The 25,769-nt window shown below is 36.4% G+C and overlaps 1 protein-coding gene across 3 annotated transcripts in view; it reads right to left on the reverse strand.

Moving 5' to 3' along the window:
- Window positions 1-25,769, reverse strand: part of ADK (adenosine kinase) — a 517,994-nt gene that overhangs the window by 457,077 nt on the left and 35,148 nt on the right. For 2 of the 3 annotated variants that reach the window (XM_032839711.1, XM_032839712.1), the window contains exon 2: window positions 21,936-22,010. The exons of the other annotated variant lie outside the window; for it this stretch is intronic. In XM_032839711.1, the coding sequence (XP_032695602.1) occupies window positions 21,936-22,010 (75 nt within the window). The remainder of the gene's footprint in view (window positions 1-21,935; window positions 22,011-25,769) is intronic. 3 annotated transcript variants of the gene reach the window in all.

Genomic DNA, 25,769 nt, shown 5'->3' on the forward strand with positions numbered 1-25,769 from the left:
AATACACTGACAACGTGTATTTCTTTATTCATAAACTTCTATCTAGATCTACTTTTTTCATAGAACTTTCCCTTATTAATACTCACATTACCCAATTTCAGTTGGTTAATAACTATATGAAATGCCACTAGAATAACCTATAGTTATTAATTATCTATCTCTCTGCCTAAAAGAATAATATTCTAACTTATAAAATGGAGCATTGTTTTAGTTTGCAAATTTTTTAAAAAGGCACTAGTAGAGCAAAGTATTTGGTCCTCCATACAATTTAAATACATTTCCAAAGCTCATAAACTATAACCAAACTATTTATTTATATAGCTGTTTATTCATAAGAGAATAAAAACTTTATACAACTTAAAAATATACACAAAAAATAGTATACACGTGTAACTGTAAAAATTATGTTTTAACTAAGAAATACTTCAAATTTATCTTGAAAGTAAGTAAAGTATAAATTATAAATGTAAAGGTAAATATATCATCAGGACCATAACCCCTACTAAAAAAATGGAGCTATTTCTCAATGAAATGTACAGTTGAATGTTTATTTACATTTGGAATGATAAATACATGTATTTCTCATTTTCATTTAGTATGTCCTGTTCTGCCAACCTAACTGCTGTTGATAGAAGATATACAGTGTTTTTTAATCTATCACATTTAACTTACTCTCTGAACATTCAGTTTTTTGTTTTTTTTTTTTTTAAGTAGTCTCCAAGCCCAATATGGGGCTTAAACTCACTACCCTAAGATGAAGAGTTACATGCTCTACCTACTGAGCCAGCCAGGTGCCCCTCAATGATTTAAATTAATAAACATCAGGGGGGAAATTCAACTTAGTGGGAATTAGAAAGTAGAGAACTATATCTCAACTTTCTACCATGTCTTTCCCAGAATGATAGTAAGTACAGCCTATTCTTTAGTTGCGTTTTGTTTCCTAAAGACATGATTAGATAGATGTTCTGCTTCTATACGCATTTCTTAATTTAAACATAAACATGGCCCCTAAAAGGCCAGACACTGCAGAATGGTATAGTGGCAGTTCTCAATCTTTTTTCTGCCTAATTTACCAGAGGATAAAGACAAGCACTTATTCCAATCAGCAAGAGATAAGGAAGCTGGTGAGAATACAGAGAAGCACCTTCTTTATCTGCCTCAAGCATCCACAGAGCACCTCTGAGTGAAAGAACGTTAGACTGAAAGTCTAAGATCTGCGTTAGTGTCCATTAATTAGCTTTTTGAAGTGGGCAAGCCATTTAATTTCTCTAAGAAGAATGAAAGTACCTATGCCACAGGGTTGCTATGTGGATCAAATAAGATAATACAAGAAGTGTTCAAGTGCCACCACATGAGCATGTAATAAATATCCACCTCTCCCCCCTTTCTTGTCGCATCTACCTCTGTAAAATGACTAATTCAATTAGCTCAGATAGGGAGGGAAGGAAGTGTAAAGTGTTCACATGTTTTGAAGCAAATGGGTAACTACAAATTTCCATCAAGAAAACATCAGTGTTGTGTACAAATATGTCGATGAGGGAATTATTTATGGAAAAGTAAAATTGTAAGCAAATACTATAGAAAGTAGCAGATTTATAATCAGTAAATTTTAACATGATGGGGAAATGGTTCAAGATTAAGCTTCAAAAAAAAAAATGGTAATATTCTCCCAAAAAGAACTGGAAACATAACTTCAAAATACTACATAGATTACAGATTTTTTTAATTCTCTTTGTGCTTTTTTGAAATGTAAATAAGCAAATTACTTTTGAAATTAGAAAAAATATATTAAAAACAAATACATATAGCACTTTAGAATCCAGTCATAATATTCACCTGGATGTAATTTTCACTTAAACTTTTCAACCAATGAACATTTAAGCCTCCAAATACTAGTTCAAAACTTTTCTTGTATAAAGTTTTTAAAATAAATTTAATTAAATATTTTTATTGTATAAATATGGACAGCAACAGGTGACAAGTGGATAGGAAGAGAGAGAAGGAAAAGAGGAAGAGGGAAAGAAGAGAAATAAGGGAGGAGGGGAGGAATGAGGAGAGGAGAAGGAGGATTAATTTCCTTCATCCCTGCCTGAGCTATTAAAGGAAGACACACTTGAAGCAAAGAAGAATAAAATACAGTAATGACATTCCCACCATGGGTAATGGGAAAATGGCACTGTTACTTAGATTATAATTAAATATCAGAACACATAAATAAAATGTATCAATACATGACAGATAACTATTAAGATATGCTATAACAGCAGTAGTGTGCAACTAACAGTAGCCATGAGACAAAAACAAACATTATTTATTCAAATGTGCTTTCCCTGAATATTAGCATAACATAAAATTTCAGACCTAGGAAGGCCCTTGAAGATACTGCAAAGTCCAGAAACAGCCTGGTCATAAATGAAATGGCAAATCCAGCTTCATACAAATAGTTAATGCCAAGTCAAGACCCCCTACATAGCAGGACAACAATAAAATACTCCACAAATACTTACAACTAAGATTGCCCTCTGAGAATTAAACAAGTAAAATTTCAAGATATCTACAAATATTACCACATGGTCCAAAGAATCCAAATAGTAGCATACAAAGTTTTATAGAATTAGCAGATTCAATCAGAGACAATGTGCTTGTGGAAAGATTTTAAACAACATGGTTAATAATCCTAGCAATTAAAAAATAAACATATTAAATATATTCGAAAGGGAAAAAAGAGAGAACAAAAGTGTTAATCACCACAGCAATGTTTCAGACTACAGTTGCAATTTAAGAGGTTTACAAAGAAACAGATTAAAGGGTAAACCACAGAGTTAAAATGAAAATAATAGCAAAAAGTTACAAAGTTTATGAAAAGAATATTTTAAATCCTCATTAGTAAGCTAAATGAGGATTATAACTCAATTATAGAAGGCTAAAGAAAAAGAATTAAACCAGATTTACACTTAAACAAAAGGAACTATATATACTCTTTATATTGTCAAATTTTCTTCTTATGTTTTTATCTTAAAAAATCATTGATAAATATTCAAAATGATTAGGCACATGTTTTCATTAAAGGAAATTTTAGAATTCAGCTTGAAGATGTCACTGCTTGGCTACTGGACCACGATGTGAAATATTGGGGCTCAGAAGCAAACAGTCAAGAAAGAATTCTAGAGATGTCTTCAGCACAAAACAGGTGGTTTTATTACAGCACAGGGAAAGGACCAAGCAGAAAGAGCTGGACTGGGATTGGGAGGAGTACTGATTACATATTTTTAAGTTGGGAGGGGTTAGAGATAGTGATAGTCTCTAAGGAATTTGAAAGCAAGGTTTCCAAGACCTTGAGGGGCCATTTACTACTGTCCAGTAAAACCTCAGTTATGAGACCCTTCAGATGTGTTATCAGTGGGCTGTATGTTTGGAGGACGACTGCTAACAGAAATAAAGGAAGAAACATAAAAATAAAGGAATTTTCCAAAGGGATTTTTATAAGTTAAAGGAGACTTAACTTATAACCTGAAGCTCACCTGAAGCTAAAGTTGCCGTTTATCCTTACCAAAGTATTAACCTTGAGGCAGTTGAGTTCCTGGAGGACGGTCACCCTGCCTGTCTCAAGTACTTGTCAATGAGCTGTCAAGGAAATTTAATTTTTTTCTACATTTCTTTTGCCTTTTTTTCTCCAGATTAAGCCATATCCAAAAAAACAACAACAAAAACCAAAAACCAAAAACCACAACACACCTCCTATTTCTCTTTTTTTAAAGATTTATTTACTTACTTACTTACTTATTTGACCGAGAGAGATAGAGAGCACAAGTAGGCAGAGCAGCAGGCAGAGGGAGTGGGAGAAGCAGGCTCCCCACTGAGCAAGGAGCCTGACATGGAGCTCAATTCTAGGACCCTGGGATCATGACCCAAGCCAAAGGCAGATGCTTAACTGACTGAGCCACCCAGGCGCCCCACCCCCTCATTTATTTCTTATATGTTTCAATTTGATTTCTGTCCCTACCATTCCACTGTGATTTACCTAGATGAGCTCACTGCTGACATCCTATCATCAAATCTAGTGAATTCTTGTAGGCTTTATGTTACTAGGCATCTCATCTCTCCTACATGTGATATTATTAACCACTCTGTCACACAAGCTCACTATACTGCATGAGACCATGTTTCATTCAGTTCTCCTGCTAAAAACTTGTTATTTCTTCTCTAGCTCCTTCTTCATAATTCTTTTTCACTTACCCATCTATTCAGTGTTTAATCTTCTAGTCCACCTCCTTTACTTTTACCCATTCTTTCCAAAGGCTCATCCATTAGTTGCTTTAAGTTAATCAGTTTGTGTATGTATGTATGTATGTATGTAATCGTTACATAATCATTACACCCAACTGTGGGGCTCAAACTCATGACCCCAAGAGATCAAGTCATACACTCTCCCAACTGAGCCAGCCAGGTGCCCCTATTGTTTCAAATATCACCTATTTAAGGGCGCCCTGGTGGCTCAGTCACTTAAGAGTCTGCCTTTGGCTCGGGTCACGATTCTGCGGCTCAGGGATCAAGTGGCAAGGAGCCTACTTCTCCCTCCCTCTGGCCCCCTGCACTCCCGCTTATGCTCTCTCTCATAAATAAATAAAATCTTTTTCAATATTCAAATTTATTTTTAAAATTTGTTAATATTAATATTGACATTATTAAATATTCAATTTATTTTTTAAAAATAAATACCACCTATTTTAATGATGATGATGATGGCAGAATAATAACAGCAGCTAGCCTTTATTGAATGGCACTGTATCAAAAGTAAAATTAAATATAATTGTTATTTATTATACACCCCTTCAGTCATGAGATCTCTACCCAGCAGAAACATAAATCAAATTACCTTCTAAATGGGTCTACCTGGATATCACATATTCATCTCACGCATGAGCAACACTGAACTCAATCTCTCCACTTTTTCTAACATGTCTTCCTCTCATACTCCCTAACTCAATTGTAAATAGCACCATCTACTCAGTCACCAAAACCTAAAGCTGGAATATCATCCCTGACTCTTCTGCAATCTTCATTAATCAGTCATTAGCCTTACCTTTGTAACACTAAAATATTACTGCACTTTCTCCAAACCATCATTCCCTGAGTACAATGATCAGGTCACCATCCATCAACAACTCTACCACTACAGCCTTCTCTAATTTATCTCCTCAAATGCACTGATCTGCTGCAGACACGTGCTTTCTGTAGATCTAAATGTAAATCCGACCAGTCATTCCCCTGCTTAAACTCCCTCAAGTGCTCTCCCTTGCCCATAAAGAAGACACGAGGGACATTCCGAGCTCCTTTTTTTTTTTTTTTTTTTTTTAAAGATTTTTATTTATTTGTCAGAGGGAGAGAGAGCGAGCACAGACAGACAGAATGGCAGGCAGAGGCAGAGGGAGAAGCAGGCTCCCCGCAGAGCAAGGAGCCCGATGTGGGACTCGATCCCAGGATGCTAGGATCATGACCTGAGCCGAAGGCAGCTGCTTAACCAACTGAGCCACCCAGGCATCCCACATTCCGAGCTCCTTAGTAGCCAATAACACTAGCTAAGATTTGACAAATACCTAAATTACCTCAATTCCAAATCCTCACATTATAAAGTCCTATTCTAATATTCCACCCCCCCCCTTTTTTTTTCCACAAGAAAAGTGATTTTCCATAGATTAAGAAACACAATCAAGGTCACACAACTGCAAGTGGCTCCAAAGCACACGCTCAATCTCTAGTCTATAATGCCACGTTAATGACGTGATTTCATTCTACACCTGTCTTTTCAGTCAGACTTACCAGCTGCTTAAAGGCAAGAAACTTACCTAACTCTGCACTCCTAGTACTTGGCAAAATGTTTACAACAAGGCAAGTGCTCCAAAACACTTGTACTGAACAACATGAACTATTAAAAATGAATCCACATTTAGGTAAGTCTGAGGAATACCATTTTCTCAGTATTATAAGTCAAATCTGAGAATCCATGAGGAACACCATCTTATGATATATGGGGCAAAATAAAAGCTCCATAAATGAGTCTGTTTTCAACAGTTTAGATCTTATTGGAGGAAGCCTCAGAGAAACTCAAGACTAATCACTTAGTGTATGAAATAGTCTAAAATTCAAATCAAATGCCAGTTTAACCCCAAAATCTAAGAATTTAGAATTCAGAAGAGTCAAAGACCATCTTTCTTTTAATGCACAAGGTAACCAAGTTAAAGAAAATATTCAAAATTTAGTAGCATTTCCAAATACCAGTAATAATCTAAAAAATATTATTAAAAAATATTCTACTCACAATAGAAATTTTATTTTTAAAATACCTAGAGTAAACCTAAGAAAAAAAGTATACCTATGAAAAAAAAATACAATTTTGTAATAAGACCTAAGCTGCACTATATATGTAACAACTAATCACATATGACTATTTATTATTTTTTAAAGATTTTATTTAACTTATCTGTCAGAGAGAGGCGGGAGAGAGAAAGTGAACACGCACAAACATGGGGGAGAGGGAGAAGCAGGCTCCCTGCTGAGCAAGGAGTCCCAGGCAGGACTCAATCCCAGAACCCTGGGATCATGACCTGAGCCCAAGGCAGACGCTTAAACGCTGAGCCACTTAAGCATCCCCATATATGACTATTTAAATTTAATTAATTAGGGGCACCTGGCTGGCTCAGTCAGAAGAGGGTATGACTCTTGATTGTGAGGTTGTAGGTTTGACCGCCACATTGGGTATAGAGATTATTAAAAAAAATAATAATGACATTTCAAAAATAAATTTAATTATTTAAAATTAAATAAAAATCTAATTCAATTCATCAGTTGTACTCACCACACTTCAAATGTTCAAAACTAAGGCTACTGATTATCATACTAGACAGCACAAATACACAACACTTCCATCATTACAGAAAATTATAGTGGGGAGTACTGCTGTAGAGATAATAACTTACTCTAGGTTTTGTTTTTAGTTTAGTCATTTCTACATGGTTTAGGTTTTTTCCAAAACACAAGTATTTTTAAAATTTTTGTTAGTAATGATCATACCATAAAATGTTTAGATCTAAAAAAAAAAAACTAACCATTTTGTAACCCTGTATTTAATGTACTTAAGTCCATGTGTTACTAAAATATATAAAAGAGTACTTTAAAAAAAATTGAGATGTACATGCAAGATAGAAACTTATCTGGTAAAGATCTCATTTTTCCAAATTAATCTAAAAATGCAATGCAATCCTTAACAAAATCCCAGAAAGAATTTTTTTAGAATTGGATAAACTCATTCTAAAATTTATGTACGGGGTGCCTGAGTGGCTCAGTGGGTTAAAGCCTCTGCCTTCGGCTCAGGTCATGATCGCAGTGTCCTGGGAGTGAGACCCAAGTTCGAGTGCGCCAGGGTCTCTGCTCAGCAGGGGGCCTGCTTTCTCCTCTCTCTCTGCCTGCCTCTCTGCCTACTTGTAATCTCTGTCTGTCAAATAAATAAATAAAATCTTTAAAAAAATAAATAAATAAAATTTATGTATAAAAGAAGAGCCAAGAATTACCAAGAAAATTCTTGAATAAGAACAAAATATAGGGACTTGCCCTACCAGACATCAAGATTTATTTTAAAGCTTTAGTAACAAAATAAAGGCAGAGCTGTGTTAGTTCAACAACAAACAGAAAGCAGAAAAAGAATTGGGATAAATAAAATAGATAAATAAAAATTGGCATTGCAGAGGCACCTGGGTTGCTCAGTCGTTAAGCATCTGCCTTCGGCTTAGGTCATGATCCCAGGGTCCTGATACTGGACTCCCTGCCCAGTCTCCCACTTCCCCTGCTGTGTCCCCCTTTCTCGCTGTCTCTGGCAAATAAATAAATAAGAATCTTCTTTAAAAAATAGCATTGCAGGGGCGCCTGGATGGCTCAGTGGGTTAGGCTGCTGCCTTAGGCTCAGGTCATGATCTCAGAGTCCTGGGATCGAGCCCCGCATCGGGCTCTCTGCTCAGCGGGGAGCCTGCTTCCTCCTCTCTCTCTGCCTGCCTCTCTGCCTGCTTGTGATCTGTCAAATAAATAAATAAAATCTTAAAAATAAATAAATAAATAATGAAAAATAGCATTGCAGATCAGTGGGTACAGCTTGCACTATCCACAATACAGTGAAATAACAGCTGATTTCCCTTAAGAAAAAAAAAATTTAACAGGATCCCTACTTCACATCATGAACAAAGAATCAATTCAAGTCAATTAAAGACCTGAGTACACAAATCATACTTAAAATTTCTACAAGAAAATACTGTGAAATACCTTTATAAAGAATTAACTACAAAAGTGTCAGAGCATTTCATAATTAGTTTTAAAACAAAACAATTACACCTTTTAACCACACATGTAGAGTGTCACTTGAGACTCCAAATACTGTTTTACTTCAAACCTAATATACATTCATTTATTGAAATAATTCCTCTTGATTTAAACAAATAACCCAGTTGTAAATTTTTGGTACTGAATAATCAGCACTGAAATTTACAACCAACTATTACAACCTGAGTATTTTTGGAGTGAATATTAAGTAATATCTTTCATTCATGCTTCCATTAATCAAGACCTACCTAAGGTTTTGTACAATTGTATTACTAAAGATTTAGATTTAGATTATTAAGAAAAACATATTTCCTCAACAACTCTAACCTCCCTTCTTAAAACTATTTTCATTTCTAATGATGGTTTTTACTTCTCAATAACCATGTCACTAATTCTCTTCATACATCTTAGTTCTGTGGTATTTACCTAGTGTGAAGAAAAATAAAAACAAATCTGTCACATATTCCTTTGCTTCTCTTTGTATATACTTCTTCCTTTACTCTCCATAACTAGGTCAACACTTACCTGGAAATATTTATATACTCCACAATTTATCCTCCTCTGACACCCAATGTGTCTCTTCAATATGCAAGAAAAGATTATTTTCAGTAGCCTACTTCCGGTCTCAATTTTTCCTACTTATTTTCAGTTATTATATTTTGGCAAATTGGACACATCAAAATTAACTAACTTAATTCTGCTTTTCTTTCAATTAGATAAAGGTCTTACATTTTTTTTTTATTCCGGGGGAAAAAAAATGGTTTTATTATCTTTAAATAAGCAATAGGATATTCTAGAAGAAGTTTAATTTTTAAATACAAACAATTACCTAATTGTTATTTCTGAATGATGGCAATGCTTGTTCTAGACCGGAAACAGGTCAATTGTAGGCAACATGACAACTCTCACATAAAAAGTATACGGTTTTGGAAAACTTAGTCAAGAAAAGAATTGTTGAGTGTTTCAATCTCTCACACAGGACTTATTAATCTACTCTAATGGACTAATTAAAACTAAATATTAGGGTACCTGGGTGGCTTGGTCAGTTAAGCATCTGCCTTCAGCTCAGGTCATGATCCCAGAGTCCTGGGATCAAGTCCCATATTGGGCTCCCTGCTAAGTGGGGAGTCTGCTTCTCCCTCTACCCCTCAACCCCTGCTTGTGCTCTCTCTCTCTCAGCTCTCTGTCACACTCGCTCTCTCCCTCATGCTCTCTCTCTTTTTTTTAAAGATTTTATTTATTTATTGGACAGAGAGAGACACAGCAAGAAAGGGGGCACAACCAGGGGGAGTGGGAGAGGGAGAAGCAAGCTTCCTCCGAGCAGGGAGCCTGATATGGGGCTTGATCCCAGGATGCTGGCTGGGATCATGACTCAAGCTGAAGGCAGAGGCCCAACCCACTGAGCCACCAAGGCACCCCATGTTCTCTCTCTTTAAAAAGAAACTAAGTATTAACAAGTTTTAGAGATAATTACACACATTTTTCTTACCCATACACTACTGAAGGAAAACATAATTTCATTGAGTTTATAAACCTTTACATACCTACCATAATTTACACCAAAAAAATCTGGATATGTAATTGAATTTTTCAGTTCCAAATTAATACCTCCATAGCAAGGTAGCAGAAAATAATGAACATAGATTTTACAATTAAAACAAACCTGTATTTCAAATCTCTGCACAATGATTTATGTGTCTTTTTGGACAGGAACAAATTTCTTAAGATCTGAATTATTCCTTACGACTTATCTAATTTATAAAGTTGTCAAGAGGACTAAACTGATACCATATACATCTACTACATGCTGAATAAGTGTTATTTTTATCAGACAATAATTCTTAAATTTTATTATATATTTTTTTAAGATTATTTATTTATTTATTTGACAGACAGAGATCACAAGTAGGCAGAGGAAGACAGAGAGAGAGAGAAGGAAGCAGGCTCCCTGCTGAGCAGAGAGCCCGATGCAGGGCTCGATCCCGGAATGCTGAGATCATGACCGGAGCCGAAGGCAGACGCTTTAACCCACTGAGCCACCCAGGCACCCTATATTCTTATTTTTCTCTATGCTCTTGAATGTTTTTCATTGGATCATCCACGACCCTTTTGTCAATTCAACTTTGTGTTGCTCGGTCCAATATGCAAGGGTCATTAGCATCTGATGGATGTGATTCTTTAAAAAACTGCTCTGAAAGCTGGACACATTGTATGAAAAATATATCTAAAGGCAAAAAAAAAAAAAGTATGAACTCCCTCATTAATTTTAAACACTGAACACTTAAAATCCTACTTTTTGCTTTTTAAAGATTTGAGAGAGAAAGAGAAAGCACACGCAGGGGGAGGAGCAAAAGGAGGGAGAGGAAGAATCTCAAGCAGACTCTGATGAACATGGAGTACAAGATGGGGCTCGATCTCATGACCCTGAGATCATGACCTGAGCCAAAATCAAGAGCTAGCTGCTTAACCAATGGAGCTACCCAGGCACCACTAAAATCCCACTTTAAAAAGGACTTCTCATAAGAATTTTTTTTCAGGCAGATGTTATTTCCCAAGTACCTAACATGTACCCAGCACAATGCTATCACATACCAAAAACATAATGCAGTTCCTTTACCCCAAGAGTTTACTGTACACATAACAAATTTACTAAGATATTTTCCCTAATTGTATCTCTCCCCAACAATGTTTCTAAAACCAGTATGCAAGGCTTATACTATGGATATGTAATTATAAACCTAGTATGGAGGCTCCTGGGTGGCACAGTCAGTTAAGGGGCTCTTGATTTTGGCTCAGGTTGAGATCTCAGGGTGGAGGCTCCAGGCCTCTGTCGGGCTCAGCGCTCAGCACCAAGTCTGACTGGGACTCTCTCTCCCTCTTCCTCTGCCCCTCCCCGCTGCTCACAACCCCCCCCCAAAAAATAAAAAGAAAAAAAAAATCAAAAGCGTAGTAACAAAAACAAAAACAAAACAAACTGAGCTTCCTTTCAATAAGAAATTAGGAAGTAGAAGAGTAAAAATAAATGAAAGCCAAGAAATCAAAAGGAAATTATAAATTAAAGGGAAAAAATGTTTTATTCTAAACACTGCTCGTTTGAGAAATTATAAAATCACATAAGTTATATACATTATTAAATACTTAGGGAATAAAGCCAACAATCAAAAAAAAAAAAAAAAAGATCTGAACCTAAGAAAAGTAAGATATTCATCTATTTATCTAGTGATTGCTTTAGGAGGTAGAAACCAGGCCTACTCATTTAAAATTCCCCAAACCTGGCATATAGTTATTATTAACTCATACAATATGTTTTAATTATCAACAATTGAATAATCTAGTTAAGAAATAAAGGTAGTTAGTATGGCATGGTGGAAAAGGAAATGAATAAGGGTCAAGAGATACAGATTTTATCTTAGGTTTACACTGCAAACTATAATAACCATGGGCAAAACAGGGAACTTCTCTGAGCCTGTTTCTCAGTTATAAAATGAATAAATAGGACTAAGTTATCTCCAAATTCCAATCCATCTCAAAAATTCTATGAATCTGTAGTTACACATTTTCTGCTATTGTACTTATAATAATTTTGAAATATTACATACACACACAAACACATACACCTCTTGGACTTCCACTTAAATATGGAGAAAGACTATCTATTCTTTCTTCCATGACTCTGTTAAAATAATAATAAAGTTACCAAAAAAAAAAAAAGGTAAAGATCTACAAGGTCTAAAAGAATAGCAATGTAAGCATTAATGGCCAAGAGGTTTCTACGAATCTTCAGAAAAAAAAGAGCAAGGGGGGCCTGGCTGGCTCACTGAGTAGAGTACATGACTTCTGATCTTGGGGTTTTGAGTTCAACCCCTACGCTGGGTATAGAGATTACTCAAAAACATAAAATCTTTTAAAAAAAAAAGAAGAGAAAAATGAAAGCAAATGAGGAACTTAGCTGAGCTGAAAAAATTAAAATCTCAGTTGCAACAGATAGAGGCTATAGGGGCACCTGTGCGGCTCAGTCGTTAAGCGTCTGCCTTCAGCTCTGGTTGTGATCCCAGAGTTCTGAGATTAAGCCCCTGAGTCAGGCTCCCTGATCCGCAGGGAGTCTGTCTCTCCCTCTTCCCCTGCTTGTGTTCCCTCTCTCACTGTCTCTCTGTCAGATAAATAAATAAAATCTTTTTTAAAAAAAGAGAAGATAGAGGCAAGCCCTGTCTACTAGGAGAAGCCCCAAGTCTCAGAGGAAATGAATAAGACATGGAGCTAAAACTACAGAAGCAGACTACCATCTCGTCAAAACAACTTACAATTCCTAAAATAAATTAGAGGTTTCTTCTCTGAAGAAACCAAACAGAAGCATCTCTTGACTGAGAGACAACAGGCAAAACAGGAAAGATAGGGAGAGACAGATCAAACCACCCATTTAATTATGGTACCGTTAGCCCTTTTAACTTGTCCAACTCCAAGAATAAAGCAGCCAGGCTTGGAAGACTTTTCTGTGAAGAAACTGAACAGACTCTGAGAATAGCTTTCCAGTTACTAATTTTAGGGGTCACCCCCTAAAAAATAGGTTTTTAGTATAAATCAAATGTAATCAAGCCACAACAAAGTCCCATTAGTCAACAAGCCCAACCTATGTATACCAATCTTTCAATGAGATTTTGAATGTGGGATATGAGCTGTGTGTGAGTGTGTGTATTTGAAAAAAAAAAAAAAAATTTCCTTTTGCTTTATTTATTAGTGTTCTTTGGCTACATAACAAATTCACCCAAAACTTGGCAGATTAGAGACTCCTGCATGGCTCAGTTGGTTAAGCATCCAACTCTCGATCTTGACTCAGGTCATGACCTCAGGGTTGTGGGATCAAGCCCCATTCTGGGCTCTGCACAGAGTCTGTTTGAGATTCTCTCTCTCAATCCTGACCTCCCCCATTCACCCTGCTCAAGCATGCTCTCTCTCAAATAAAAGAATAAATAAAATCTTTAAAAAAAAAATTTTTTTTTTTTTTTTTAATTTTAAAAGGGGGTTCCTGAGTGGCTCCTGAAGGCTCAGTAGGTTAAGTGTCTGCCTTCAGCTCAGGTCATGATCTCAGAGTCCTGGGATGGAGCCCTGAGTCAGGTTCCCTTCTCAATGGGAAGTCTGCTTCTCTCTCTCCATCTGCCTATCATCCCTGCGTATGGTCTCTCTCTCAAATAAATAAATAAAACTTTTTAAAAATGCTTAAAAAAAAAAAAAAACTTGACAGATTAAAACAACATTCATCATCCCACACAGTTTTTAAGGATCAGGAATCCAGGAGTGGCTTAGCTAACTGATTCTGGCTCAAGGTCTCTCATGAGGATATAATCAAGCTGTCAGCCAGAACTGCAGTCATCTCCAGGCTTAAAAGAGGATGGAGAATCTACGTCTAAGCTCCATTACGTAGTTGCTGGCAGGTCTCCATTCTCTACTGGCTGTAGAGCGGAAGCCTCTTATCTCCAGCCACGTGGGTCTCTCCATAGGATGCCTGACTGTGAAGACAGGGCAGCTAGCTTCCCCCAGAATAAGCAATCCAAAAGATAGAAAGAGAAAAGTGTGCATACAAACAAGTCAGAGAACACCCAAGATGGAAACCAAGGTCTTTTACAACCTAATCTATCAAGTAGCGTATCCTCACACCTCTGCTGTATGCCATTCCTTAATGGCTCAGCCCTGGTACAGTGTGGGAGGAGACTACTCAAGGGAATACCAGGAGGAGGGGATAACTGGGAGCCATCTTGAGGCTGATTATCACAGTGTGTCCTTTGCCTGCCCCTCCCCCACCAAGGATTCCTGCTTCTTGTTTCTAATATCCATTATACCAGGTTTGGTCTGTATGACCAATAGCAAAAGTGATTATCACATCATTTCTAAGATTAGGTTATAAAAGAGACTAGCTTCTAACTAGGGAAAATGATTCTCTCTCTCAAATCATGTGTTGGCCCATGAGATGAGGAACTGAGGCCCTCAGTTCAAAAGCTCTTAAGAAACTGAGGCCAGCCAATAACGAGGCAGGTGGGAAGCAAATGCTCCAGCCACAGTGAAGCCCTGAAATGACTGCCACCCTGGCCAAGAGACTGACTACAACTTGATCAGAGACTAAGGAAGAACCACCCAGCTGCGCCATACTCTCAAATTCCAGACCCTCAGAAACTATGAGAGATACTAAATGTGTGTTACTTTAAGAAGCCAACTTTGGGGGTAACATGTTACACAGCAATAAATAACTTTATTAAATTTGTTTTTTTTAAGATTTATTTGAGAGAGAGAGTACAAGCAGGGGGAAGAGTCGGACAAGCAGACTCAGCCCTGGGATGGGAGCCTACCAATCCCAGGACCTGAGATCATGACCTGAGCTGAAGCTGGATGCTTAGCCAACTGAGCCACCCATGACCCCAAATGCTTTTTCAAAAAATTATAAAAAACAATTCGGGCTCCTGGGTGGCTCAGTGAGTTAAGCCTCTGCCTTCAATCAGGTCATGATCTCAGGGTCCTGGGATCGAGCCCTGCATAGGGCTCTCTGCTCAGTGGGGAGCCTGCTCCCCCACCCCCTTCCTGACTCTCTGCCTACTTGTGATCTCTGTCAAATAAATAAATAAATATCTTTTTAAAAAATAAAATAAAAAACAATTCAGAATTGTTATAAAAATCTTGAACTGTACAGAATGTTGAAATATATGTACATACCCTATCCAATCTACCCTCCCACAATTGTTATTGTTTACAACATATCCTTCCATATTTTTTCTTATTCCTATACAAATAAATAGAATGAACTTTTTTAATGTCTTACCCTTAAATATGAACAGATGGCCAAAGATCACCTAATATTGGAGGAAAGTCTCCATTGTGAAGGGGAAAGACTACAATAAACAATCAGAAAAGAGGAATCCACAAAAAAACTGAGTTAAAGCTGAAAACAGAAGATAAACCTTTAAAAACAAATAAAACCATCTCTAAATAATATGCTTAGGCAGGAAAAAAGCTACACCCATAATACAAGAATAAAATGTTACATAATAATAATTTACTAACAGCAAGAAAACAAAATAAAACAACAATGCAAAAAGTTTCCACAGAGAAAAAGACTGGTGATCGACAAAGTAAGGAGATGCATTTGATGCTCTGGCAGACAATGGTACATGCCTTCAAAATTCACAAGGAAAACCCTATCTAACCAATCAACAGGGTGTGAAGGAAAAAATTTTTTAAAGATCATCACACATATGCAAGGATTAAAAAAAAATGTACTACATGTGTACTCATGTACTCTTTTTCCTTTTACCTGTTCTTTTTTCTTAATTAACATATAATGTATTATTTGCTTCAGGGGTACAGGTCTGTGAATTATCAGTCTTATACAATTCACAGCACTCACCATAGCACATACCCTCCTCAATGTCCATAACCCAACCACCCTATCTCTCTCCCCTCCCCCAGCAACCCTCAGTTTGTTTCCTGAGATTAAGAGTCTCTTTTGCTTGTCTCCCTCCCTGGTTATGCACTCTTTCTCTTAGGAAGCTACCGAGGCTAGGCTACACATACACACACACAGGAAATCAATTAAGACGATGTGAGGTTTAGAAAACAAGAGATCCAAAACAAGCAGACTCAGCGAAGTTCAAGGAAAACTCCTGTTTTAAAAAAAAAAAAAAAAGGCAATACCACAACCAGTTCAGTTTGGGTCACAAAGAGGGAGAACTCTAAAAGGGAGGTTCATCGGAGAAAAGAGGTTGACAGACTTACTGATTTTGAGGAATGAGGAGTGGGAGGAGGAGGGGGAAGGTTAACAGGCATGTGGCAGATTTAAGAGAGTGGTTTGAAAATTTCAGTAAGCATACAAAAAGTGGTGCAAATAAATACAAGACACAATAAGTAACGGGAAGAAAAACAAAAGTTTTTTAAGTAATCACGGTCCACAACTTTGTTCAAATGATTACTGATTTGTTTTAACATAATTTAACAACATGGCTAAGATAAAGAGGAAATGGTGGTAGGTGAAAGAAAGCTAGAGCTTTCATAAGCCATCACAACAGGCAAGTTAATTCACAATATCTAAAACTGACAAATCCAAGGGGGTTCTAGCTGGCTAAGATGGTAGGTAGAACATGCAACCCTTATCTCAGCGTCATGTGATTGAAACCCACCTTGGGGGTAGAGTTTTTAAAATTTTTTTTTAATTTTTAATAAATAAATAAAAATGATAAACTCAAGAAATACCTAGTAATATAGACCCCAAACAGTCCCTAAGCTTAGACTGTTAGACAGATGGCTTGCATGAGAAATTAACCTTTAATTCATATAGTGTCACAGTAAACATTCAGATGTATACCAGTTTTTACCAATTACTAGAACCTGGTCAGCAAGGAGGTAAGTAATCAGAGACTCTTCAATAATTAAACATCAAGAGATTATAAAAATCCTGGTAAAAATGGCAAAAGCAAAATTCTCAGACAGCCAGAGGAAATCCTCTCCAGTATCATCAGGAACATTAGGTTATCTTCCCGCACAGGAACTTGATCAAATGTGCCCCTCCAGCAGAATGCTGAGTTCTGTAAACCATGCTAATGGAATCATGATCTTGTATCCTTTCCCTACATTAAAGAGACGTTTATCATTTGCCTCTCCAATCAACCATCCTTATCAAAATCACATACAGTATTACTGTATTATTTAGAAACAACCAGATACCAGGAAAAAACAGCTAACGGAATTAAAAATGGGTTTCTTTTGGGAAAATGGCACTTATGGGGATAGGGAAAAAGCAAGGAGAGAGATAGAAGATGGAACAAAGGACTAACACGACTCCTTAAAAACCTTCAGTACTAGGTCACTTTTTAAGTAACTCTAGTTGTACATTGATAAGTATTTTTTTTTTTTAATTGAAAAGGCCAGGAAGTTTTCTTAAAAATCAGAATAAGAAAACATATTTTACCCATAAAATGTTTATGGTTAACTCATTTTCATAGTGTAAAATACTAATAAATATATATTTATTTCATTTGCTTCGTACCTATTCCTGGAAAATCTATTTACACAATTCCAATATAAAAAATACTTAACTAAACATGGTCTGAAATGTAAATTAAACATAGTCTACTGAAATAATAAGCAACACTTTCAAAATATATTTTGGAAAAAAATGATCAGGGAGGTAAGAATAGGAAGTCTTTACGTTTGTGATTAGGGTCCAAAAACTTGTTTTTTTATCTCTAAGCACTAATTCAAAAATAAAGTTTAAAAATAAAAACCCTCCCAAAATAAAAATATTAAGCTTCAACTGGCCATTCAGGATCCACTGCTAATGAAACAAAGAAGCTACTTGAGCTCCCTGTAGTATCAACACACAGCTGCCAGATCACAATCTGTTCACATTTGCGTGAGCTTTTAAAAAAACATATCCAGGGCCCCCTGGCTGGCTAAATTAGTGGAGGATGCAATTCTTGATCTCAGAGTTGTGAGTTCAAGTCCCATGCTGGGTGTAGAGATAACTTAAAAAAAAATAAAAAATCTAAAAACAATAAGTAAATAAAAACAAATATCCAAAATATAGTACAGTAAGAAAAAAGCAAATTACCTAAGACTATACATAGTATTATCCCATAAACACAAAAACATACCTCTAGGTTACATATGCCTAAGAGATGTCTGGAGGCATGTTTATCAAAATAGTACCACTGGTTACCACATGTCATAAAATTTCAGATTTCTTACTGCTTTTATTTTTCTTTTTATATGCCATTTTATTTCTTTAAATAGCAACCATTAATAAGTTGATTTCCTGAACAAAACATCCCACACTAAGCAAATGAAGGAGCTCTAACTTCAAGCTCATGAATTCATGTTCAATTGATTTTATTTTTATATTATTGTTTTATTTATAAAGCTTTGAGATATAACTGACATATAATACACTGTACATATTTTAAGTGTTCAATTTGATAAATTTTGATACATATTTATACTCATGAAATCATCACATAATAAAGATAATGAACATACCCCTAAAAGCTACCTCCTGTCCCCTTATAATCTCTGCTTCCCATGTTCTACCACACCCTGTCCCATGCATATGAAACAAATGATGTTTCTCTATCACTACATATTAAATCGCATTTTCTATAATCTCATATAAATGGAATCATACAGTATGTATTCTTTTTTGTCAGGCTTCTTTCAATGAACACAACTATTCTGAGCTTCATCCAGTCAATATTCCATTCCTTTTTCATTTCTGACTAGTATTCCACTGTTTGGTTGAACGATCAGGTTAATGATTCACCTTCTGATATTTAGGTAATATCCAGATTGTAGCTGTTAAAAACAGAGTTACCATGAACATTAGTGAGTAAGTTTCTATATGGACATATGCTGTCACTTCTGTTGGATAAATACCTAAGAACAGAATACCTAAGAACTGGATCAAATAGTTGACGTACATTTAACTTTTTAAGACTATTAAACTCAGTGCAGCATTTTACATTCCTATGAGGAGAAGGTTTCAGTTCCTCTACATCCTGGTCAACATTTAGTATGTTCAATTTTAAAATTTAGTCATTCTAATAAATGTGTGGTAGTATTTCATCACAGCTTTAATTTGCATTTCCCTATAGCAAAAGAGGTTGAGTATCCTTTCATTAGCTTACTTGTCATCTATATATCCTTGGTGAATGTCTTTTGTACATTTTTTAATTTGGTTGTTTCTTTTCTGATTGAGTTTTGAGAGTTCTTTCTATGTTCTGATCCTTGGTCCTTTGTGAGACATAAGCTTTGCAATGATTTTCTCCCAGCCTGTGGTTTGTCCTTTCATTCTTTTAACAGTGCTTTTCCAATAGCAGAAATTTTTCATTTTGATGAAGTCCAAACCATCAATTTTTCTTTTATAGAACATGCTCCTGGTGTCATATATAAGAAATCACGGCTTAAAACAGAAAGATTTTCTCCTGTGTTATCATCCAGAAGTTTTACAGTTTTAAGTTTGACATTTAGTTTTACCAGTTAATTTTATATATGGTGCAAAATATGGATCCAAGTTGGGTTTTTTTTTTTTTGCATGTGGATATTCAATTGTTCCAGCACCAGGTCTTCAAGAGACAATCCTTTCTCAACTGCCTGGCACATTTGTCAAAAATCACTTGTCCCTTTGCATGTGGGTCTTTTTCCAGATTTTCAATTCTATGTCTATAATATCTTTATGGTGGTATCACCATTTTGATTACTGTAAATTCGATTATAAAATTTTTGCTGTAAAATTGATTACTGAAAAGTATTAGCTTTACAATAACTCTTAAATTTAGTAGTAGCTTTTCTATAGATTTCATTACTCTACATGTCTTTTCTTTCTTTTTGCCTGATTGGCCCAATTAGGATCTTTAGGACCACTGTATACACTTTGAAGTGGTAAGAATCAACATCCTTGAATTGTTCCTAATCTTAGGGGAAATCATTCAGCCTTTCACCATTAAGTGCTATGTTATTTACTAATAGGCTTTTCCCTAACCTAACTACTTCAAAATTTAATGCAATGCTATAATAATCAAGACAATGTGGTATGGCCTATAGGACAGACACACAGATCAATGGAATAGAACTGGGCATCCAGAAATTAATCCATAAGTCTATGTGCAATTGATTCTCATCAGGAGTACCAAGAGCATTCAAAGGGAAAAAGAAGAGTCTCTTCAAGAAATTGATGCTGGGACAACCAGATTTCCACATGCAAAAGAATCAACTGAATCTGTAACAGGCATCTTACACAAAAATTAACTCAAGACAGATCAAACACCTAAACTTCAGTGTTAAACATACTCATGAATCTCTGTGACTTTGGATTTAGAATGAATTCTCAGATACGAGAGCAAAACCACAAGCAACAAAAGAAAAAAAAGGCAAACTTTTGTGCATCAAGGGAAACTATCAAAAAAGATTTTATCCTTTAAGTAGTCTCTACATCCAACGTGGGGCTTAAACTTAGAACCCAGAGATCAAGAGTCATAGGCTCCATTGACCAAGCCAGCCAGGCATCCCCCCAAAATAAAAACTTTAAAAATAAATGAATGAATTAAGGAAAGAACAGAACCAGTTTTGGCAAGAAAATGGAGTTCTCCTATGACACTAGTAGAAACACAAAAGGGTGCAACCAGTGTAGAAAAGTTAGGTATTTCCTAAAAAAGTTGAACAAAGAACTACCATACTCAGCAATTCTACTCCAACGTATATATCTTAGAGAAATAAAAACATACGTCCAGATAAAACTCATACACAAATGTTCACAGACGCTTGATTCACAATAGCCAAAAAAGGAAACAACCTAAGTGTCCGACAATCGATTAAAGGATAAAATTTGTATGTATGTATGTATGTACATATATACATACAATGGAATATCATTCTGCCATAAAAGGAATAAATTACTGATACATGCCAACATCTCTGATGAACCCTGAAAAACATCATGCTAAGTGAAATAAGACAGACACAAAATGTCACATACTGTATGTTTCCATTTATATGAAATAAAATGTCCAGAATAAGCAAATCCACAGAAACAGAAACTAGATTGGTAGTTCCCAGGAGACCAGGGAACAAGGCAGAGATGGGGAAGGGCAGGCAGGGGTAGTGAAATTGCGTACAGTTTTCTTTTTGGGGTGATGAAAATGTCCCGGAATTATATAGAGGTGACGACTGCACAACACAGCAAATGTACTGGCAGTTACTAAATTACACACTTTAAAATTTTTTAAATTATGAATTTTAAGTGAACTTTACCTCATTTTTTTAAAAGTGGTTGCCCTTGGGCACAGAACTTGCTTTTTCATTATTAATCCTTTTTTTACTACTCAATTTTTTCCAAATGGTGTCAGACAGCCAGAAAAAGAAACACAAACTGATTTCTCGGCCAAGTTAAAAACACCAAAAGTTACTATTAAGGGAGAAATAATATAGATTCCTGGCCTCTGAATTATGTCCTGCATATTCTTCTTGTCTTTTCTAATCCTATTTCTTCTCCCATTTATGTTATAGTACCATGACAGATGTAGTTCACTGACAGCAATCTAAAAATTTGGGAATTAAATCATTAGGTAAATCATATATACTTCTTCCTTGCACAGAATAAAAAATAAATTTCAAGTGAAACCAGCAATAGGATTGAACAAATGTACCTCAAGTTTTCCCAGGGAAAATTATAGTCAATTATTCAATAAATAATGATAGCGCAACTTGCTATTAATGGAGTTTAAATTTCCTGAGTTTACCTCCAGTTGAAGGTTCTGGAGTCCCTAGCTTTCACTAGTTTTTCTTTAGATATAAGTTTCATATAATGGGGCACCTGGGTGGCTCAATCAGCTAAGCATCTGCCTTCAACTCGGGTCATGATCCCAGGGTCCTGGGATCAAGCTCCAATCGGACTTCCTGTTCAGCAGGAAGATTGCTTCTCCCTCACCTTCTTCCTATTGCTCCCCCTGCCTGTGCTCTCTCTGTCAAATAAAGAAATAAAATCTTAAAAAATAAATAAATAAATTTCACATAGTATAAATGAAGAATTTAATACTTACTTAGCAAGGAAATCTTTATCCACTACAGCAGTGATGTCAAGAAGAGGATTTCCCATTCCAAAGAGAATATTTTCACTAAAAAAAAAACCACAAACACACACACACAAATGCAAACATAAGTTAAATACTTCTGAAAGCTGATGTATAAAATGCATACAAATATAAAAATAAATATCTTCATTTTACCTTGAAAATAAACCCAACATACTAGTTTATTAAACCTTTGCCTTTTATATTTCAGGAAACATTTTAGGGCTATTAAAAGCCATTTAGAAAGGATGGTGACTTTTAAATTGGATTAAGTAATAGAGGAAACCAGGTCCTGTGATCTTTTTTTGTAATATTCAACAGCTAATCAATTTCAATTTTTTTTAAAAGATCTGTCATAACAGGGGCGCCTGGGTGGCTCAGCGGGTTAAAGCCTCTACCTTCGGCTCAGATCATGATCCTAGGGTCCTGGAATCGAGTCCCACATCGGGCTTTCTACTCAGTAAGGAGCGTGCTTCCTCCTCTCTCTCTGCTGTCTCTGCCTACTTGTGATCTCTGTCAAATAAATTTTTTTTAAAAAGATCAAAAAAAGGTTTATCGGGGTGCCTGGGTGGCTCAGTGGGTTGGGGCCTCTGCCTTCGGCTCAGGTCATGGTCTCAGGGTCCTGGGATCGGGCCCAGATCCTGCTTCCCTTCCTCTGTCTCTCTGCCTGCTTGTGGTCTCTGTCTGTCAAATAGATGGTTAAAATCTTAAAAAAAAAAAAAAAAAAAAAAGGTCTATCATAACAAAGTACTATACTCAACAAACACGACAGATAATTAACTCTTTCTAGCTAGTAAGATACCCAACTACCAAAAGTTATTGGGGAGGTTGCAGAAAGTCCTACAGGAGTCCAGCCAAGAGTCCTATACTTGACAAACTGGGAATGACTGTGGTGAGACCGGCTCAATGGGTATCAAAAATGGTGTAATTTTCAATTACATTTAATAGACTTTGAAGAAGTCTCTTTTCACAATGATTACAGTATAGGTCAAAACCAAGCGAAAGCTAGAATCCCACCACAAGTGATGCCTTAAACGGAGAGAAGCCCAACTGACAGCAAGAAATGGACCAGTGGCCATGGTTGGGTCAGCCTTGATGAGAGGAATTCTTCTAGGTTTTTCAACAAAATTTGCTTCTGTGTAACTTCACACTGATCTCCAGGTTGCTTTAGATCTCTTCCAGTTGCCTCCAAAGCAGTTACCATCTTCACCATTTGGAGATCAGTCATATCAACAGGACTAGTACTCCAGAGTATAAGAGAATGGGATATAACCTATGATTATAGTCTATCATGATTTAGAAGACTAAATTATAGTATTCTATTAAAACCACAGATTGGGGGCGCCTGGGTGGCTCAGTTGGTTAAGCGTCTGCCTTCTACTCAGATGACGATCCCAGGGTTCTGGGACTGGGCCCAGTATCGGGCTTCCTGCTCAGCAGACAGTCTTCTTTTCCCTCTCCCTCTGTCCCTTGCCCCGGCTCGTGCTCTCTCCCACTTTCTCAAATAAATACATAAAAATCTTTAAAAAATAAGTAAATAAAACTACAGATTGGGCAACTATAGCTGAATATACAATGTTATTTGTCCCTTTTTTTCTTTTTAAAGCTGAATGGGGAAGAGTGAAAAGAGTGAAAAGAAAATACATTTATTCAGATTTAAGTTGTATTTATAGTCAGAATAAAAATTTAATATAAAAAGAAAATAACTGCTTAGGAGATAAAGGATCAGCAGGCAGATACAATAAAACTTGATAATCATTTTATTAGAAACTTCTCTGATTGGGGTGCCTGGGTGGCTCAGGGGTTAAAGCCTCTGCCTTCGGGGCAGGGTCCTGGGATGAGCCCTGCATCAGGCTCTCTGCTCAGCAGGGCGCCTGCTTCCTCCTCTCTCTCTATGCCTGCCTCTCTGCCTACTTGTGATCTCTATCAAATAAATAAATAAAATCTTAAAAAAAAAAAAAAGAAAGAAACTTCTCCGATTTATGTATTGTTACTCAAACAATAAAAACTCCTAGAACTTGATTTTAAAAAAAAAAAATATGGGGTGTTACTGGATTCCTTGGCTCTTTTTAAAATACAGCCTTTTTAATTTTTTAGTGTTTGAGTCAATGTAAACAGTCATCAAATACCACCAGAATCAAAATATGGCACATTTCTAACACCACAAAGTATCTTGCTACCTTCATGTCAATCTCTCCACCTCGACTTGTCCCCTCTTGGTTTTAAGGACTATTAATTGTGACATTTCTTTTTCAAAACTCAATCCTCTGAACATCTCCTGCATTTCTAAGTTCATTGCATTCCATTTGAGAATGTAGTATAGTATTAATAAGTCAGTGAACTCTCTCTGGGCCTAAGGTTTCTTTTTTTTTTTTTAAGATTTTATTTATATATTAGAGAGAGAAAGAGAGAGCATGTGTGCACACACACAAGCAGGGGGAGCAGCAGGCAGAGAGAGAGGCAGGCTTCCTCCTGATCAAGGAGCCTGATATGGGACTTGATCCCAGGACCCTGGGATCATGACCTGAGCCGAAGGCACATGCTTAACCGACTGAGCCACCGAGGTCTCCAGGTCCTAAGGTTTCTACAGTCAAATTAGTATGGGAAAAAAGATGAGTACACTGAATCACAGAACCCTGTTTAAACTTATATTCCTAAACCTATTTGTCCAGCAAAACATTTTTCCCCTGAATGCAAATGGACAAGAAAACTTTTACGCAAAGAACAAGAATATGCTGGGACTGAATCACTCAAACTTAAGACTGGAAGTAAATTTTTATATATTATTAAGAATAATGATGGGGAGGAGCACCTGGGTGGCTCAGTCGGTTAAGCATCTGCCTTCGGCTCAGGTCATGATCCCAGGGTCCTGGGATCCAGCCCTATGTCCAGGCTCCCTGCTAAGCGTAAAGTCTGCCTCTGCAACCTCCCCCCATTCATGCTCTCTCTCTCTCAAATAAATAAATATAATCTTTTAAAAAAAAGAATAATGATGGGGAAAAACCTTGTTCTTCTTACAAATATATATATATATAAAGAACCAACTTATAAATGTAAATATAAATTATATTTATATGTCTGGGGCACCTGGGTGGCTCAGTGGGTTGGGTCTCTGCTTTCGGCTCGGGTCATGGTCTCAGGGTCCTGGGATCGAGCCCCATGTCGGGCCCTCTGCTCAGGAGGGAGCCTGCTTCCCTTCCTCTCTCTCTCTGCCTGCCTCTCTGCCTGCTTGTGATCTCTGTCAAATAAATAAAACCTTTAAAAAAAATTATATTTATATGTCATATAAATACATGACAACTTTTGCCTTGTTATTGCCAAATAATACTACAATTCAGTTAACGTCATTTGAAGTCATTCTCATAATAAACTAGAATTGTGTGCTTGTCACCTATTCCTTGTCATTTTCCTACTTTCACCGCAAATTTCCTCCTTCAAGAGATCTGGGTGAAACTGATCCACTCCAGTGTAAGAGTCTGACTGGTTTAACCTTGAGGCACAGCAAAGCCTAAACCAATCTGCACAATGTATTTCTCTACATTTATTGATCAGAGATGGACATATAACCTAAGCCAGTCAAATAAAAACGGACTCCAAGATTTTTTTCTAGGAGTGCTCACATACAAACTATCTTCCTTCCTAGGAGATATAAATGCAGGAGGTACTAGCACCTTAAGTACCTCAAGGTTCCCAGATGGGCTACCTTGGGATAAATCTGACATCACAGAGGGCAGAATGGAAAAACATAAAGAAACTAGGTCATTAATGAAGTTGGACCAATTAAGCTTCGCCTAAAATCTATAC

This window comes from Lontra canadensis, unplaced genomic scaffold (genome assembly GCF_010015895.1).
Source record: "Lontra canadensis isolate GAN:19392208 unplaced genomic scaffold, GSC_riverotter_1.0 scaffold3, whole genome shotgun sequence".
NCBI classification, from domain to species: domain Eukaryota; kingdom Metazoa; phylum Chordata; class Mammalia; order Carnivora; family Mustelidae; genus Lontra; species Lontra canadensis.